Here is a 20532-nt window from a genome sequence, read left to right as displayed (position 1 = left end):
GAAGAACTGATATGCAACCTGTAGGTGCAATACGAGAGTATTGGCTAGCAGTGGTACCCAAAGACCTGAGCCCCTTCCAGAAGGCAATAAATAGCTCCAGTGCTCCTCCAGTTGTGTGCCTCCTCATGGGCAAGGAGTCTGTGGGCCAAAGGAGATGTGCCCAGTTGGAATCTGTGACCCTCTATGTTTACTTCCAAGACACTGACACTCCTTATTCAAAAGTCCTGAGTTCACTAAAATAAAAACAACTATCTTCTTCCTAGGTCTATCCTCATGAGGCTAGTTTATGCCATTGTAAAAACAGGTTTAGGGGTTAGCCAAGGGGTGCTGACAGAGTTGGTCAGGCAGGCTAGGGTGTTTAAGTGTGTGTGAAAGACTCTTCTACAGGATGATGCTGGGCGTACAAAGAGAATGGGGTAGGTATTGAGCCACAGGTTGAAGGTAGAGTTTATCTTCCCTGTTCTACCATGGTCTGGCTTAAACTCTGGGGAGGGCAATAACTTTAAATCTTAAACAGCTCTTCTAGGTTGTTTTGAAAGTATATTAGTAAAGATATGGTGATAAAACATTTTATTTAACAGTTTTTTAGCTTAATTTTTAAAAATCTTTAAGTATTTAAAATTCTGGTATGGCTTGACCAGGCAGTGGCGCAATGGATCAAGTATCAACCTGGGACATTGAGGACCCAGGTTCGAAACCCAAGGTTGCTGGCTTGAGCGTGGGCTCATCCGGCTTGAGTGTTGGCTCACCAGCTTGAGTGCAGAGTTGCCAGCTTAAGCATGGGATCATGGATATGACTCCATGGTTAATGGCTTGAGCCCAAAGGTCATTGGCCTGAAGCCCAAGGTACCAGGCTTGAGCCCAAGGTCACTGGCTTGAGCAAGGGGTCACTGGCTCAGCTGGAGCCCTCTGGTCAAGGCACATATGAAAAAGCAATCAATAAACAACTAAGGTGCCTCAACAAAGACTTGATGCTTCTCATCTCTCTCCCTTCCTGTCTGTCCCTCTCTCTCTCTCACTAAACCAAAAATCAAAACCTCTAGTATGAAAGCTTACATTTGTATTCTTGCCTGGGATCTGAGAATGTTAGGAGAAGGCCTATTAGTTGGTGTCTGTTTTCATTTGTATGTGTTCTGATTGATAGGTATCTGTGCTATACTAGTCGCTAAAGATTTTAAATATCACCCTTGCTTACCTGTATTTCTACTTCTGCAGCATAGATTCCTCATGTGGGATTGTTTAGTGAAAGGGTATGTGTAATTCTAATTTTAATGAATATTGACCAATTACCATGTCTTATCATTTACATTTAATGTCCCTAAAATTGGGATACATCTTATAATCAAGGAGAACAAGGTATTGTGTCAAAATATAATTGGCAGGTTTTTATAATCAAGCAAAACAAGGTATTGTGTCATAATATAATTGGCAGGGTTTTTCTCTTAGAGAAAATAATGGTACATCTTTGCTGCAGACTGAATGTGTCCCTCCAAAATTTATATATTGAAACTTAATCCCCAATGTGATAGTATTTGGAGATGGGACCTTTGGGAAGGTGATTAGGTTATGGCGGTGAAGCCCTTATGAGTGACTTTGGTATCCTTATAAAAGAGAACCCAGAGAGCTACCCCATCCTTTACACTAAGTGAGGATACAACAAGGAAACAGCAGTGTGTTTTTTAAGCTATGACCCCAAAAGTGTAACTTTTTTGCCTGAAAGGACATTATAAAGAAAGTCAAAAAACAACCCATGGAATGGGAGGAAATATTTGTAAATCCTATATCTGATAAGGAACATATCCAAGATAAAGAATTTTTCCATAATAACAATAAAAAAGAAATAACCCAATTTAAAAATAGGTAAAGGATTGAACAGAAGATTTACAAATGGCCAATAAGCACAGGAAACCATGCTCAACATCATCAGTCATGAACCAGAAATGAAAATCAAAACCACAATGGATACCACTTCACACCGATAGCATGGCCTTAATAGAAATAAGCTGGAATAAGAAGTGTTGGCAAAGACACGGAGACATTAAAACTCTTCTTACCTTGCTGATGAAACGCTTGGCAGCTGCTGTGAACTGGCTTGGCAGTTCCTTAAAATAATAAACAGAGTTATCATATGACCCAGAAATTCTACTCCCACATATATACACAAGAAAATTGAAACATACGTCCATATAAAAATCTGTACATAAGTGTTCATAGCAGCATTATTTAGAATAGCTCAAAAGTAGAAACAGCTCAAATATCCATCAATTGATGAATGGATAAACACATGTGGTATATCCATACAACTAACCACCATCTGGCTATAAAAAGAAGTGAAGTACTGATACATGCTAATCGTGAATGAACCTTGAAAACATTGAGCTAAGAAGCCAGACACAAAGTCTATATATTGAATTATTTCATTTGTATGAAATGTCCAGAATAGGCAAATTCATAGCGGTAGGATGTAGGTAAGTAAAACAGGAGGGGAATGGGTATGGGTTTCTTTTTGGGCTGATGACAGATTTCTGAAATTAGAGAGTGATGATGGTTACATAATTTTTTTGGAATCACTAAAAACCATTGGATTATATACATACTTTAAAAGGGTGAATTTCATAGTGTGTCAATTATACCTCAATAAAGCTGTTACTTTAAAACAGTGGTTGCTGGTCCATGGATCATAGTTTACCAACCTTCTGTTTTAGACCAATATTTATGGTCATGGAAGAAAGGCCACACACAACTGTGTATAAAAAATGTGGTGGCTACGGGGTGGGGGGAGGGGGAGGGTAAGGGGGAAGGGGAGGAGGAGGGGGAGGGGCACAAAGAAAACCAAACAGAAGGTGATGGAGGACAATCTGACTTTGGGTGATGGATATGCAACAGAATTGAATGACAAGATAACCTGGAGATGTTTTCTTTGAACATATGTACCCTGATTTATTGATGTCACCCCATTAAAATTAATAAAAATTTATTAAAATAATATGGTAGGCTACAAAAAAGAAAGAAAAATTGACATCAAACAGTTTGTTTTCCTACCCATATATACAGCACAGTAGTTAAGGTTATGAATTTGGAACCACCTGATGAAGTCCGGATCCCAGATCTGCCACTAGCTGCCTTTGTGATCTTGGGAATAATAGTAGTATCTGCCTTCTAGGGTTGTTGGAAGAATGACATGAATTCATGTACAATACAGCACTCAGAGCAGCGCTGGCACATAATTAGCTCTCGGTGTGTGTTGGCTCTTTTGTTATTCACTTTAATTCGAAAAGCAGCCTGAGTAATTTAGTAAGGTGATTTTTATTTGGTGTCACAAGCAACAGTTTAATAAGAATGTCCTCTGTCTGCACTATCAGGTCACCATCAGATCATGAGGCTAACAGCAAAGAAAATGAGGATGGGCCATCAATATGCACTGGAAAATATGTTCTTATCTCTAGGAAATATTGTTAGTACCCTGAAAGGTGTTTCTTTTTCAATATCTGAAATATACTGTGGGAAGTTAATTAGTTCTCTCACTCGAATTTCTGGTGTCAGCTGTGACATCACGAAGCAAAGCTTCCAGATGGCGCCAGCTGAGACCTTGACCAGGTTTCTTTGAGCACTGATGCCAAAGCACAAAGGGCCCAGCGGTCTAATCACAGTTTGCATGCTAATGGGTGGACCTTGCAAATGAGGTTAAGTAGAAAATCAGTACAAAAAAAAAAATCAGACAAAATTTTATGATTTTAAGTAATAGTAAAATAGCAAGTAGTAAATTGCAGGCCTGAAAAGAAATGTAAAATAAAAACAGGGCATGGACTTAGAAACGGAGAAGTTATTTCTGAAAAAAGAAATTCAAAAGGGAATTGCCGTATAAATCCAAATTAGCTTTTTGTTGTTGCTAAAAATTGAGATTCATTGAAAGTGAATGTTTTAAAGCAAATTTAATTTTCACTTAAAAAGCAACACAGAATTTTTAAGTCTTTTGTCCTCTGTGGTAGGCCCACTGGGAAGTATTCAATTTTTCATTGTTATCACCCAGACATTTGATCCACACACTCCTTTTGTTCTTAGCCATCTGTCATGTTTTCTGAACAGCCTAATAACACAGTCAGGTTAAACCATATGGCCATAAAACCTGTCATTGGATTAGAGTTAAGGTCTGGTGCTTTTTTGTCGTTTTCTTTTTAAACAGAAATGCAATTGACCATTTTTAGTTCTTTAAGAGCTTCATCTTAATCCTGTGACCAAACTTCAGTTCGATAACAAATCATCTCTGAGTGTGTGTCTACTTAAAAGTATCTGAATGATAAATGTTTTGAAGTGGCCCAATTTTCTCATCAATTTTGCTCTAATTCTATCTAAATGGCTTTTGTTATGTTGTCAGTTTTTTACTCTTTCACCTCCAAAGCTTTTTCCTTCAATCATCCTCAACCACCCACACCGGTGATTATTTCCTTGGCTTTGTCATCATAAAAATGGTGACAGAAATCTCAGAAATCTTTACTTCCAACACCCCATGTTTAGCTCACCAACTCTGTGCTATGACTCAGCAATTCTTCCATCTGACCAGGACGTTCAATGCAGTGATTACATCACTTTTCCACTATCCATCACCTCTCTCATGTCTTCATTTTTCTCCTTAACCAGCTTAGTATCCATGATATAAATAAGTCTATTGAAAGTACCGTAGTTCCATAGCTCCCCTTATACTTATCTGGCAAAGCTCTATCCCTGTTTAAATTCCATTATCTTCTCACTCTTGTACCAAACATCTGATGAAAAAACCCATCAGGATGACCAGCATCATTTTAAAATCATGGTCATAAATCTCAAATGTACTAAAGCTCTACCCAGCAATCCTCCTCTGTTGCTTCTTTCCCATCTCTCCTCAGACCTTCTTCCTGCTGAATCCCAGACACCCTCTCAGCATCAATACACTACAGCGTCTCCTATTAAAAAACAAATATCCTGCGCGGAGTCCACCTCGTCCTCGGCTACTGCCTCATTTTCCTTTTTCCTTTCACCTTCTCCTCTTTTTGTTAACCCATCCTTTTTGTATTGTTGTCCCAATCAATCTGATGCATGTTTTTGCAAAGGTCACCAGTAGACTCCGTTGCCAAATCCAGTGGTCTCTATCTGTCATATATTATTTGACTTCCCAGAAGCAAGTCAGACAATAGATACAACTGAAACTCCTTCTATCAATTTTTCTTTTTTCCAGGTCTTGCAGATATCTTGGTCTCCTGCTTTCCCTCCTGCCTCACTGACCATTCCTTCTTGGTCTGCTCTGCTAGATGTTCCAGGAACTGGGTTCATGAATGGGGCTGCCTTCATGATGTTGCAAGCAATCCACCATCGTGTCCCAGGCCCAGGAGGTCCACAAGCAAGATGGGGTCTAACTAAGCTTCAATTCTCCAAGGACTGAGCCTCCACTGACCAGGATGCAAATACTTACTGGTCAGCAGATGAAGAAATACTAGAAGAATCCTGGACTGCAACTTTTGTCTAATTAAATTTTCCCTAAATGCCATCCCCTTTCTTCCCATTATAGAAAAGGTTGGTTGAGACAAGTGTTAAGATGGGGTTTTTTTTTTGGGGGGGGGATACATAACCCCCATCTTCTCAGACTGCCAGCCATCTGAATAAAACATCAAGATTCAATCTGTGTCTCTACTTATTTGACTGAGTGGTGACAGGCAGCGTAAATGCTGATATTTCTGGTTTCAAAAATAATTTAAAAATATGACTGGCTTCAGGCCAGGGTCACTTAGCTCAGCTGGTTAACAGCGTCGTCTGGAAAAGACAAGGTTGTGGGTTTGATCGCTGGTCAGGGCACACATGGGAACAACCAAATAATACACGACTGAGTGGAACAACAAACGAATGCTTCCCTTTCCCTTTCCCTCTCTCTCCCTTCCTCTCTCTGTCTTTCTAAAAAAATAAAAAAGGAAATAATTAAGCCCTGGCTGGAAAGCTTGGTTGGTTAGAGAATCATTCCGGAGCCCGGAGGTTGCTGGTTTGATCTCCTGGTCAGAGCACATTCAGGAGTAGCTCGATGTCCCTGTCTCTCTCTCTCTCTCTCTCTCTCTCAAAAAACAACAACACACACACAAAAAATATGTGTGTGTGTGTGTATGTGACTGGCTTTACCAATAATACATTGATGAAGAATGATTCAGAAACAAGAGGAGGGGAAGTTGATGAACAGTGAGTTGCCGGAGCCCTGGCATTGAGGGTGGCATAGTCGTTCCCTGGGATGGGCGGGCAGAGTAAATGCCAGTAGCAACCCTTCCCACCCTGTCATTGCACTAGCCACAAATGCCCACACATTTCCAATCATCCCCCGAGTGCTTGAAAATTAATGAACAGCACAGCCATTATCTTTGCTGCTTTCTATTTTACCGAAATGCACCTTCAGGATGCAATTTGCTAAAGAGACAATTCATACAGCATTTTTATTCCCAATATTTTTATGTTAATAGCCTTTTAGCTTAATGCCTCTGTGCCTTGCAAGCTACTTCTGGAACACATTAAGCGTGTTAAGTGAGGGGCAGACATTCAGGGTTCTACATTTACTGAGTGGAATTTGCGAGAGGGCTCCTTTAATAAGCAATTTGGAGACGAAGTGTCACAGCAATGCTCAACATTGTAATTACTGCAGTAGAGGCCATTACCCTTTTTCTGCTTGCTTATAAGAAAATGAAATTAGGGAATCCTCATATGTTTCTTGAAAGAGTAAGTTTAGGAAGTCAAGTAAATAATTTCCTTAACAATGGCTGGGAAGAAGTTATCCTAGTGTTATTATACTTTAGAATGACACTGTGATAGACCCAGTGTGGTAAAAAGCTTCTGAAATGGCCTCCCAGTGATTCCTGCCTCCTGAGATCACATTTTTGGTAATCCCCTTTCCTTATGTGTGGGTTGGACTTAGTGACTGACTTCTAATGACAGAATGGCACTTTAAGATTCAGTTAAAAAGCTGTGACTTCTTGTGGATGTCCCGGGTTCAATTCCTAATCAGGGCACACAGGAGAAGTGCCCATCTGTTTCTCTGTCCCTCCCTCTCTCGCTTCCCTTTCTCTCTTCCCCTCCTGCAGTCATGGATTCAGTGGAGTGAGTTGGCCTTGTATGCTGAGGATGGCTCCAAGGCCTCTGCCTCAGGCACTAAGAAGAGCTCGGTTGCTGAGCAATGAAGCAACACTCCAGATGGGCAGAGCATCGCCCCCTAGTGGGCTTGCTGAGTGGATCCCGGTCAAACACATGCAGGAGTTTGTCTCTGCCTCCCCTCCTCTCACTGAATAAAGCAAACAAACAAAAACCCCCAAAACCTGTGACTTCTGTCTTGTTCTTTCTCTCTCTGGCCTTTCTCAGCTTGCTCTCCTCTATGCGGGGAGCGGCTGTGTTGCGAGCTCTTCTTTGGAAAGTCCCATTTGGCAAGGAACCAAGAGCAGCCAACAGCCATTAGATCTGAAACCCTCGGTCCACTCACCAATGAAGAATACTGCCAAAAACCATATGAGCAAACTTTGAAATGAATCTTTCTCAGGTCAACATGGAAATGACAGCCTGTGAGGGACTTTGTAGTAAAAGACCCAACTAAACTATGCCTGGTCTCCTGACTCACAGACACTGTGAGATAATAGACATTTGCTGTTCTAAGTCACTAAGCTTTGGCAGAATTTGTTACACAGCTTTAGGTAAGTAATATGTCCCAATTTTCTCTAAACTACAGAAAGTACTCACCTATGGTCTGATTCATACCTTATAATCTTCAAAAATGAAAAGCACTTAGATTTGAATATTTGAATAAAGACATGGCAGAGTTCAACCTCTCCAAACATTTCTAGCTATAATAATAAGAATAAAAACAACCCCAAAACATTATTTTTGGTAGGGTGGCATAGAAGAGAGAACATCTATAGGCGCAAGTTGTGCATTCCGATCACTGAATATTTGTATACACAGGTTGAGCAAAGTAGATAACTTCTCTGGGGTTCAGTGTTTTCATGAAATAGCTGGGGCTGGGATTGGGCTAGACGCTACGAACTGCTAACATTCTATGACAACTGTGATTTGAAGAACTCAGGAAGGCCCCGCTCGAAAATCTTTTTCGCATCAGCCTGAAACTCTATCATTAGGAATTTGTTTCTTAGTGCTTCTAGGTACTGCCCCTGAAATTACTACTCAAGGGGAGAAGTTCTGATGGTGACATGGAAAGAAAATCTATATATACCTTGAAGAATAGTGAAGAGAGGTCAGGTCTCGTGTTGCTACAAAGCAGTTGAAGGGTAGTGGGGGCAAGATAAGCATGGTTGAATTCACAATTTTGAGGACCCCGTAAGCTTTCTCCTTTCTGATATATGAGGTCAAGACAATTAGGAGTCACAATTCTCCCCTTACCTTGAACACAGGAAGCTTAGAGCACACTCAAGTTCAGTCATAAGCCATTGTGTTAAATTTTAAAGTTCCGATATTTGTTTGCAGTCTTTTCCCCCTTCTTAATTTTTCTACTTCTGGTATTCCATGTCTTTTGTTATAGTCAGCTCAGGTCTTTTATGACAAAAGTCAGAAGCACAAATAAATATTTATATAATCAACACAAAAATTCATGTTTGAATCTTTTCCCTCTAATTCTAATGGTATGAACAGAAGTAGCAAATCTGGAGGTATACTTCTTTCTTATTTGTTTTCAAGATTTAAGGTTAATTTGGCTTTGGCAGGGGGATAAAGATTTAAATTAATTGGGTAAAATTAGTATAAATTGGAAAAATTAAAGACCACAGAAATTACAACAATATTTGTACCGTTTTTATTTGTAAAAATAACCATCTGAATGCATTTCCATAGTATATTACAATTAAGTACTTCATTACATTATTAGCATTCAGTAGTTGAAAAAGTATTAAACTGTGCTTGAGAAGATTCAGATTGGTTCAGAGTCATTCACGGAACTAAGTCATTTTCCTCATTTTTACAGTCATGACATTTGTCAGAGTCATTCAACTCCAATTTACATAAGAGAACATTACTGACAAAATCCCACTGAAATCATCAACAATATTTTATGCTGTTACAAATATGTTATGCAAAATATAACACTGGCACCAGATTTGTATCATCGTGCTTTGCAAAGATATATTGCACATGCTAAAGCATAAAATATGTAGACAAACTACCAAACAAAAGATATTTGCATTGAGTTTTCAGATCACTGCATAAGAAACGTATAGAATTATATTTTGTACACACCCTCAGATTGTCACTATTTTAGAACGCTTTTCCCCTATAACACTGACCTATGGTTTACAGTTCTGTAAGAAGAAAGCATTTTAGCACTGCAAAATCAAACATAACTCCTAGAGAAAACTTCAGCATTTTCATTTCAAAGCAGGTAAAAGGGGAAATAGGAAAAAAGACATTTTATACATTCAAAGAAAAGCTGAAATGAAAACTCACTGGTATTATATTGCTCTGATGACACTCAAATGAAAAAAAAATACAAAACATTTCACAGAACATTTTCAGAATATACAAATATAAAAAGGCACTCTAACTTCATATCACAAGACAAAAAAAAGGGGGTGAGTTCTTCAACCAACACAACAGATAAGCAAACCAAGTTCCTCGACAGTACGAAGAATAACTAGTGCAGCAAATCCATTTGATGTTCTTGCTCTAGTTCAATAATAAAATAATAAATCAAGCAGCGGTTTACTGCCTAAAGTACCAAAACATACTATGGTGCCCTTTTAGTAGTGATAAATAGAAATCCCCTGAGCTATTTACTGAAGAATCATAGCAGATTTTAGGCAATTTGGAGATAGTAATGAATTTACCAAGGATAGGCAGACACTGGCGAAATAGGTTAAGTGCAATAAAACATGATCCCTGTGGCTATGGTTAAAATACAGTCTAAAAATAACACATTTTTCGGTAAAAGCACTAAACAACTAAGACTCAGTGAAAAGCACAACGTTTTCTGGTTTCTTTCTTTTTTTTCTTATAATGCTATGTTGCAAATCTAATATTATTTCTAAGAGATGTACTTGAAAAACACAGAACTCAAAGAGTTTTTAAAGTCATTTCATAAAGGAAAAATAAATTTGGTCTTGGGGGAGGGAGAAAGAAGAGAGACTGATTCGATGAACAGTTCATAGTAAGCATGATTCCGTGTTACTCCTTTGTCCGCCTCCTTCCTCGCAGTCGAGGGGGGGAGTCAGAACACAGCTCCTTGGAGATAATGCCGCAGGGCTGTGGCCGCTCTGCTGCGAGGCTCCTTGTTCTCCGGGAGGCCTTGCCGGCTGCTTCTCCATTCAAGCAGGCATTTCCTTTCCTGCTTGAAACGCCACCTTGAGCAAGATTTCCATTCACTTCTAGAAAAAGACACCGCAGTACTTTGTGTTTTCTCAGCGCTGGATCCCTCTTATTTTCAGTGTTTTGGTAACGACAGGGTCATTATTGCTTATTAGCAACTCATCTACTTTAAAAAATTCATCTTCTCTAAACAAACAAAAAGGACAGCGGAAGGAGGGGAAATCAAAATACCATGTTGGTGGTACTGAAAATTTTCAATAAAATTCGTATCAATTCTACGAGTCCTCTGAACAAGTTCTCATTTGTGAAGAACCCAACGTGAGTTCTTAATTAAATCCAAGATATTAAAAGAGTAAGATTATAAAGTCTTTTACAATTAGATGAAAAATATCATACAGTATCTGTATTTGATCCAGACATGATAGAACACTGTTTTAAAAATATTTCACATACACTATGAAACAGAAAATGAAACCGATTATAAAATGGTCGAAGAGTGCAGCCCTCATGCAATACATTTCCTTCCTGTCTCTTCCCGAAGTAGAAAACAGCACTTAGCTGGTGATTTTTATTTCTCCTCTTGGTACACGGACCCACATACTGACAGAATTCCCGTTAGGTTACTGGGGCCATGTGAGATCTCAACACATTTAGGGTAATTTCTATATCTTTCTTTTGGCCACCTTTGTACATATGATCCACTAGGCACTTCCGTTTTTATCTGGCAGAAGAGCATAAGGACTCCAACGTCTTCTGAGCTTTAAGTTGGCCACAGAATGAGGCTTGGCAATGGACGTTGCACCCCTGTCCAATCAATGTGGGTGATACTGAGGATCGGCTGGAAACCTTAGCACTGGAAATGCTTGCTGGGCTTGGCCCCAGGACTGCAGGCTAGCCCAGAGAGGGCCCTGTACGTTTTCTGTTTTGTTGTTGTTGTTATTCCAAATAAGACATATAGCAATGAAAGGAGAGAACAAAGAAAGGACATTTCCTTGGCATTTGTTTCATTTCAAATAAATATAAACACATTTACATCAAAAGTATAAGAACATTTTCTTTAGTCTGGCAAAAAAAATAAGCCAAGGTCAACACATTATCAGATACAAATGTTAAGCCATCAACTAGAAACCTTTGTCATAAGAAATATAAAACAAAGAGTTACACAAAAAGATTACATTTTAACTCCATAGAAAAAGCTACTTCAGTTCTCACTTTCACTTTGAAGAAAAAACAATTTAAATCTTCCACTTTAGACTGAAGTATTTTGGTCCTCATGTATAGCTGGTTGATGAAATACAGACATATATATATATTATATACACATATATGTGCGCATGTGTATGTGCATAATTTTTAAAGAGTCTCATTCTTCTTTTTGTACAGCTATTCCAGGTGCAGAACGGGGTCCGTTTGACCTAGAAGCTTTGGCAGAGGGAGCAGACACAGTATTCACTATGTTGACTTCATTAGCAAACAACTATCAATTGGCTTCAATTTCCACATCACCCATTTCTACTGCCTGTTTTTACTTTTCTTTGTTCCCTTTTGCAGTCACACTCACTCACTTGGCATGGCCTTGATAAGAAGCTCATTGAACATTTTACTACTGATGAACAATGCTGATGGTCCTGATGGTTTTTCAAAAGTTACTATTTTGACTTAAGAATGAATCAGTAAAGGGTCAGTTTATATTACACTTGCATATGTCTCAAAGTTTTGGTGCAATATAGTTATCACTGGAAAGGTTATTAGACAGATTTGGATTCAATCACTCGGGTAAAAATAAGCCACAGGCTTGTTATGGGAGCCGTGGGTGCCACATTTGTGTCAAATGAAAAAAGCAAGTTCAATTTTCAGTGAATTTTTCCCCTTCACCTGGCAACTTGAACAAATATCCTCAGAAAGAAGTTCTGGATATTTCAGTACTTGGTAAGAGAGGACATAAATAATTGGACTCCCTTAAAAAAGATTATTACAGGCATGATATCTGAAGATAAACACTTTTACCTTTGGCTTCTAGTGAGGAAGTAAACATCAAAGTGAGAAGAGGTTTGAGGCATTTCCCATCTACCTCTTCGTTCCCCTCACTGGGGACATGAATGTCACATTGATATACTTCTGAGAACTCACTGCCAAGTGAGTACATGAAAAACAAACCTCACTTTATAGGAAACAGTATTTCCCTTCTCAGTGCACTATCCCCAAAGAAAAACAATTACATGTATTTTTTTTTTACTCCTTACTTAAAATGAGAGGTAGACTTTTACAGAAGTATCTTAGATCTAAGGAAAACATGAAACAAAGTAAAATCAGAGCCCGTGTGTGTGAGTGCTTGGTCCTACCACCTCGCTGCCCTCTCTCAGTGTAATTAATTCCTTCTCTACTGGCTTCTGGTAGCTCGGGCCCATCATAATACTTGAACACAACACATATCTGGAATTCAAGCTTCTTTCCCTTTCTCCAACATGGTGACCAAGGAAATACTTCTACAGTCCGAGTCAAAACGTTTCCGAATCAGAATCATTCTCATTGTACCCATCCTCTGAGCCTATGTTGTTACTGCACAGGCTAACCATGCTACCCAGATTGGAGAGGGTCGTCCTGTTCAAATTGTCTTTTTTAAAACAAACGAAGTTGACAGCCGTCATTGTACTGGAAGGAGAAAAAGGCATCATGGTAGCCAAAATGAGGGCCAGGCAGTCAGCCACGTCTTTGTTAGGAGCGCAAGCCAGGGCCGGGGTGTGACCTGGGCGTAAATGCAGACAAGGCGGTGGTTAGTCCGGGGGGGGGTCCGGAGGCGCGCGAGCATTCCACAGTACATCTCGTACGACCGCACACGTGGAGATGTATGTTGAGTTAGAAATCATGCCAGGCAAAAGGAGGAGTTACTTCCCACAGGTCATGCTAGGGGGGAGGCTAGAGGGGGACTGGAAGGGGAGACGTTTTATGGAGGGTTTGGGGTTGTTTTTTCTTTCAGCTTACATGACAACAACAAGCACTATATTATCCAAAGTTAGGCAGAACTCCAGTCTTCAGCTAGTGAACAGAGACACGAGGGGGTGGGGGTGGGACACAATTCTACAAAGAAACAGCAACAGGACAATCAGGAAGGGATTTCTGCTGGCGAGCACACATGCACGCACACACACACACACCACACACACACACACACACACACACACACCCCATGCGCCGCAGGCTCGGGCCAGAGCACTCTCATTCTGAGAACAATGACTTTCCATCATAGGTCATCGCGTGTCAGATTAGAAAAGGTACTAAAAGCTGAATGTCAGTAAAAGTGAGTCACACAGCTTTGTCACTTTAGAGATATACTTTATATAAAGTATACAGTAACTAGCTGGTTCCAGAAAAATGGGATTCTTTGAGTAGATCATACACAGAAAGGCACTGGTTGTTCGTAATTAAAAATGTACTATCATTCAAGGAAACAACAGAATTTTTAAAAATAGCAACACTGCCAACCAAAGTCCCAAATTCTAAGTGTAGCAAATGTGGGGAAATTGCTATGGTTGACGTAGACTTGTGTCATTCTCTACAATTTAGACTTGATGGGTGTGGTCCAAAGGGGACAATTAACTCAATGCATGAAATGGGTGCGTGGGGAAATAGATACCTTCTTACATGTGATGATTTCTACCTTATTCCACCTTGATTCTGTTGGCCTAAAAGCATCACCCTGTCCTGACAGCCAAAATTCTTACTACTATTAACTCATTTATTCGGAAAGATTAGCTCAACAAAACTTAGTATTTTGCTATTTTGTTTAACAGCACCTGACCTCATTTCTGTCCCCCACCCCTTGCTCCCCTCAATAGATGATTCCTTCTCTGGTATAAAAACAAACAGAATGGACTGCTATCCTAACATCCTACTCCTCAAGGCCTGTGATGAGGAAAGGGAGGATGATGGCGGTGCTGCACTGAACTGCCCCACGGGTCCCCAGGCCTTTGGGGTCCAGCTAAACCCTGAGACCAGCCACAGTTCCTCTCACCCAAGGTCATTAGCGGCTGGAGGAATGTCAGCTCTGTCAGCCACACGCCAGAGAAGTGAAACTAATGTGTTGTGGTCTCTCTGGTCATTTTCCAGAAAAACTGTGGGCCTCTGTAGGCCCACCGTAAGGTATATAATGGTGATTAGACAGGGAAGGAAGGGAAGGCGGGAAAACAGGGAAACCAGAGGGGTGGAGTAATAGAGAAGTGTCTGCGCCTCCTAGATGAGTCAGGTTGGGGACAGAGCAGGGAACATGCTAGGGTCAACAGGGCTGCAAAACCAAAACTAACAGGAGTTCGCTAATGATATCACATGGCTGCTTACTTCTGAGAAATAGGCATGAGCTGCTAATTCCAACACCTGTAATAAGCAGTTGAGTTATGTTAATACATTTTATTATAATACTTTAATTAAATGCCACAATTAATGCCACCTTTAAAATTTTGCTTGCTTCGTAAATATCCAGAAGTCCCTCTCTTGCTCCCCAAGGTTAATAGGCATTGTGCTTAAAATGGCAGTTTAATACAACAACTCTAGGGTTCATTAGCTTTCAAAATTTCTTAGGAAGCAGAGTAGAAAGCTTCTGTTAAGAGTTAGCTCACTTAGAAAAGGAACGTCATATAGATCAAGAGAAGTTTTAAGCCTAGACATTAAATTAAAATTTTTATTCATGTTCCCCCAAATATCCATACTGGGAATTTGAGTTCTGATCTGTTCTTTAAAAAAGAAAAAAAAAAAAAAGGTTTGATCTCAGAATGAACTGAAATACAGAGACCTGGCTTTTATGTGAGCCCTTGAGCATGCACTAATGATGTGTGATCCCTAACTCTTCAGCGTATGTGGTCAGAATTGTGAATGCCGAGTTGAAAGCTTTTTAGTGTGTCTAAAATATTTTAACCACCACGCTGAGAAGTTAGACACCAGCTGCTGACAGTACATGCAGAATGGAAGGCAGCGGTGGGCTACACGTGGACTGTGTTTTACAAAGACAGACAGGACAAATTATCCTCGTTTGATTTCTCACACACAGGGAACTTCCAAGGGGGACAGAATTCTTACTGCCCTTTTAACTGGCTCCTGTATTTCTCATATCCTCTGGCTGCACAGCACGGGGAAGGTGCCTGCAGTAACTGTTTACTTTTCCCACTTACCATTTTCATCGACAGCGAGGACACAGGCCCCTTTGGCCAGCAGCTCTTCAACCACGACCTTCAAGCCATTGCGCGCAGCAACGTGGAGGGGTCTGAGAAAAAGAGCGTCGAACATCAACCGTGGTACGTATTTGTGTGGGAATCTGTCATTTGGGTAGCCCGCGTTGTTAAAAGGAAGAAAGTACTTAAGAAATCATAAACAGTATGTGAACGTTTTTACTCAAGGAAAAGAGAGAGAAAGATTTGTTGACCAGATCTCTTCTGGGTACTTAACGATCCAACAGTTCTTCCATGTTGGCTCAATTTCGCTGTAGATATGACATATACTCTGCATTTCAAACAACCTCAATGACAGTAACTAGGAAGCCAGAACTCAAGCTATAATGTGTTTTCTAGAAGGTTCCTTTATCCCTTGATTTCTCTCCTAGCATTTGAATCACCTTTTCACACAGTTCACCAATATGACTTTAATATCACCCACATATATAATCTCAAACTTCTCTTTTATTGCTACATGATATTTTGCTGAATTTAGAATATCTTAAAGAATATTAAACCTGGCCCAGACTGGTTAGCTCAGTCGGTTAGAGAATCACCCTGAAACATCAAGGTAGCAGGTTCAATCCTGGTCAGAGCACATACAGGAAGTGACCAATGAATACACAACTAAGTGGAACAACAAATGAATGCTTCTGTCTCCTCTCTCTCTTTCTCTCTTCTTCTGTCTGCCTAAAATCAACCAATTAAAAAAAAGAATATCAAATCCAGTATATTCTGCTTTTTATTCCTTAAGAATATTAATGAAAAAACAACAACCTAATATTCCTTTGTCCTTAAACCAATTATGTAATTTCCCAAACTAGAAAACAAATCAGCTTTCAGATCTTTCAGACTGATGATGACAATGAATTGCATTAAAATATAATTAAGACAAGCAGCTTAGAAATGCTTCAAATATATTCTGGGGACCTGATTTATAAAACCTTTATTTTCCAGTAAGAATATATAATGCTAATAATTTTTTTTTGTATCTTTCTGAAGTGAGGAGCGGGGAGGCAGAGAGACTCCCGCATGCGCCCAACAGGGATCCACCCGGCAAGCCCACTATGGGGTGATGCTCTGCCCATGTTGCAATCAGAGCCGTTCTAGCACCTGAGGCAGAGGCCATGGGGCCATTCTCAGTGCCTGGGCCAACTCTGCTCTCATGGAGCCTTGGCTGCAGGAGGGGAAGAGAGAGAGAGAGGAAGGAGAAGTGGAAGTCTAGAGAAGCAGATGGGTGTTTCTTCTGTTTTCCCTGGCCGGGAATTGAACCCGGGACTTCCACACGCTGGGCCGATGCTCTACTGCTGAGCCAACCGGGCAGGGCCAATGCTAATACATTTATACAAGTATTTCCCCAAGTATGTCAGCCCATATGATTTTCTAGCCATCCACTACATTTATATTATTACCATAGAAATATCAGCAAAGAATAACGCAGACCTCACCAGTTTCTATGAAGGCATACTAACAAAGATTCTAACTAAAAATGTCTACTTGGTCTGCATTTGTAGGTATGTGACTGAACTTCCTGAAGGAGAAGCCAGATCTGGTTCTCACCACTGTGTTCCCCAGCTCTAGCCTGGCACAAAGCGAGCTCTTAATATTTGTTGAATAAATGACTATGAATTGGGTCTGAGTCAAACTTTAGTCGTCATACTTACGTCTGCAGTGCATTATTTTTTGCATTAATAAGGCTCTCGTCTTGTATCTTGTCAAGTATCAACAAGGCACATTTTTCATGACCCTAATAAAGAAAAAGAAATGATAAGAAACACAGAACAGAGACATTGAAAAGTTCTGGAACAATTACTTCATTATGCTTTCAATTTAAAATGTATGTCCTCTGCCTATATATACTTTATAAAGCTATTGTCTGAGCAGTTATTTTTTCTTCTAAAAAGCAAACAGTTAAAGGGTCTTAGATTCTCCAGGATTCTGAGACCCATTAGAACTTGGTTAATATAAATTTGATCAGAAATATTAATATTTCTAGAATAACTTTTAGAATTAATGTCTGGAGAGCTGAAATAGATACTTGCCAGCTGGTAAACAGAAAGCAGAATTAGAAGTATCCTCCAACATTACTTTTTAAATATAAGTCAAGTCCTATCTCCTTTCTCTAGTCTTCAATTACCAACCAGTGATCCATCTATTGTTGGAATTCCCATTACGCCTATTATCTGTATCACTCATCATTCACTGCCTTATAGTGTAAAGGATTCTTTATCAAGAAAGCTTGTTCATTTCTTCCTCGACCAGGGAAAATCATCTCTGCATCTTATGACAATAGACAGTTGATAGTTTTAAAATTTTAATTGATCATCTGAGATCCTTTCACAGTTTCAGGCCTACACTCCTTTCAGGGGCCATGGCTTCCTGAGACGTTGTGACCGGCCTCATCAGCATCACCTGGGACTTAGAAATGTTGAATCTCAGCCCCCACTCCGGACCTACTACTAAATCAGAATCTCAATCTTAATATCCTCATATGATTCAATGGCACAACAATGCTTGAAAAACACCACACTTATATTCATGAAAACTATACCTTGAAACAAACTTTATGCAACGGTGGTTTCCATAGGTTTCCCAGAACATAAAGTGAGAAAAGGCATCCAATGAAAGGTACAGCTGAGATTTCTGGTACTAGTGAGTACAGACAACACCTATAATACTATAACTACACTGAAATAAACTGTTATCACCGGTGTCAACTGGCATCATACTATACTGCCTTATAAGGGAGACCTGTAAGTCTAATTTTAGGAATGTCTATGGTGGTTTCATTCTGATAATACTACTGGTAAGGTTGTAAATGGCTGTGACTTCATTACAGGGTAATTTGGTCTTTAAAATGTTCACAGCCTCAGGCTCAATAATTTCACACTTAGGAACTTATTTTAAAAGAACAAGGATTCCTAAAAAATATTCTCCAAAATTAATATTTGTAGTAGCATATATTTGAAAACAAGCAAATGTCTAACAGTAGGGGAAAGGTTGATAAAGGATGACATATTCCTAAAGTAGAATACCACATATCTTCTAAAACATTATAAAATATCTAAAAAGAGATATTGATAACACATGATTCACTACAAAAGCAGGTTTAAACCGTACAACCCTGCTTTTGTACAATCATATATTTATATGTACCATTTATATTTTACTGAAGCAGGGACTCTGAACTACATGTGAACACATACAATTAATAAACAAACAGGCCCTGGCCGATGGCTCAGTGGTAGAGCGTCGGCCTGGCGTACAGGAGTCCTGGGTTCGATTCCCGGCCAGGGCACACAGGAGAAGCGCCCATCTGCTTCTCCACCCCTCCCCCTCTTCTTTCTCTCTGTCTCTCTCTTCCCCTCCCACAGCCGAAGCTCCATTGGAGCAAAGTTGGCCCGAGCACTGAGAATGGCTCTATGGCCTCTGCCTCAGGTGCTAGAATGGCTCTGGTTGCAACACAGCAACACCCCAGATGGACAGAGCATCACCCCCTGGTGGGCATGCCCGGTGGATCCCGGTCGGGTGCATGTGGGAGTCTGTCTGACTGCCTCCCCATTTCCAACTTCAGGAAAAAAAATATTAAAACAAACAAACAAACAAACAAACAAATGCATTCTTTGCATTGAATAATGCACCAGAAAAAAAGGAAGAGGGTATAAATGCACATGAACACATTCATTTGCCTCACAGGAGTATTTTTTGGCTGTGTTATTACCATGCTTTCAAATGAAAACAAGTGGAACAGCTTATATTTTAGAAGCCATTTATCTAAGGTCCTAACTTGTGTTTAAAACCAAAATGTGGTACCACAACCGTGGAAACAGATACAGTGGCAGCATCAAGACAGACTGCAGCAAGAATGCAAGTGGCAAATGCCAAGAAAAGCATCTCCTTATCAACCCTGTGTGGGTCTGCCTCTGCATTTACTCCTTCCATTCCACTTAGAGGTGACAACATCCTGGGGAAATGCAAATCGTAATTATGAGCTATGGTACACACTTAGAGATAGAATTTAAGAGGTATTATTACATTATTATTATTAATATTAATTATTGCCCTAAATAACAATGTTACAAATTCAATTACATACTTTACTACAAGCCAAATGTAAGGGTGTGTTCAAGTCCTTATCCTTTACAGACAGATCAGCCTTGGCACTGTTCACCAGAATATCTATAGAAAAAAACAGAAGAAAGTCACTTAGACTACACGCTAATTACATTCATTTTGAAGAGGTTACTACAGAAACAGTAACATATTTAAATTAGCAAGGCTCACATAATCACATTTAATGTTTTTAACAAAAAAGGAACAACTTATTGCTATATTTGTTTTATCTGAATCCAAGGTCTATAAGCATTAATTTTAATTGTCTTCACAATTTTGTTTCCAAGTAAAATGATTCTGTTGTTACATTTGGTTTCTAAATGTCAAGAGATTTCACCGCAGAAAGGTTGCAAGTAGAGTCAGGTAGCTTACATAAAACATTGGTCCTTTTGTACGTATATACCAAGAGAGTTACTGATTTCTTGATTTTGCAGTACTCTGATTTGGAGAGGCATAAATGTGAAGTCGCACATACCCACAGCGCCTGCCTGCCCGTTCTCGGCCGCCATCATCAGTGCTGTTCTCCCTGAATTGTCTGCTGCATTCACTTGAGCATTGTGTCTCAGAAGGAGCTGCAGGCACTGCACGTGATCAGCAAATGCTGCTGCGTGCAGCGGTGTCCTAACAATTCAAAGCAAGATACAATTTTAGCTCCCTTTCAACTTAACACACTCTCTTTCTGCAAAGAGAAACACGGGTAGAGTTTTGTCTTTGGGATTTAAAACTTCTCAGTTTACAGAGATAATGATCAGGCCCCTTCTAAGGACAGTCAGGGTAGACAATGAAGTGTCACCTATGTGGGGGGAATAGGTGGTGGCCCTGATAATGAAATTAGTATCTTTATTGACTGCTTCAGTCTTGAGTTCCAGTGACTTTTCTCTCCCCTTTGATAAAAACATTTTCTAAATTTCAC

The 20532-nt window shown here is 39.8% G+C and overlaps 1 protein-coding gene across 13 annotated transcripts in view; it reads right to left on the bottom strand.

Moving 5' to 3' along the window:
• Nucleotides 1-8777: 8777 nt before the first annotated feature.
• Nucleotides 8778-20532, bottom strand: part of ANKRD44 (ankyrin repeat domain 44) — a 354643-nt gene continuing 342888 nt past the window's right edge. For 5 of the 13 annotated variants that reach the window (XM_066233603.1, XM_066233604.1, XM_066233608.1 and 2 more), the window contains exons 24-29: nucleotides 20095-20240; nucleotides 19603-19685; nucleotides 17171-17253; nucleotides 15468-15559; nucleotides 14641-14676; nucleotides 8778-13051 (exon numbers count right to left, since the gene is read on the bottom strand). In XM_066233603.1, the coding sequence (XP_066089700.1) occupies nucleotides 12804-13051; nucleotides 14641-14676; nucleotides 15468-15559; nucleotides 17171-17253; nucleotides 19603-19685; nucleotides 20095-20240 (688 nt within the window). In that variant the 3' untranslated portion in view covers nucleotides 8778-12803. The remainder of the gene's footprint in view (nucleotides 13052-14640; nucleotides 14677-15467; nucleotides 15560-17170; nucleotides 17254-19602; nucleotides 19686-20094; nucleotides 20241-20532) is intronic. The other 8 variants (XM_066233606.1, XM_066233607.1, XM_066233611.1 and 5 more) reach the window with 3 other exon arrangements.

This window comes from Saccopteryx bilineata, chromosome 5 (assembly GCF_036850765.1).
Source record: "Saccopteryx bilineata isolate mSacBil1 chromosome 5, mSacBil1_pri_phased_curated, whole genome shotgun sequence".
Classification (NCBI taxonomy): Eukaryota; Metazoa; Chordata; class Mammalia; order Chiroptera; family Emballonuridae; genus Saccopteryx; species Saccopteryx bilineata.
This window is presented reverse-complemented; position numbering and strand designations above follow the sequence as displayed.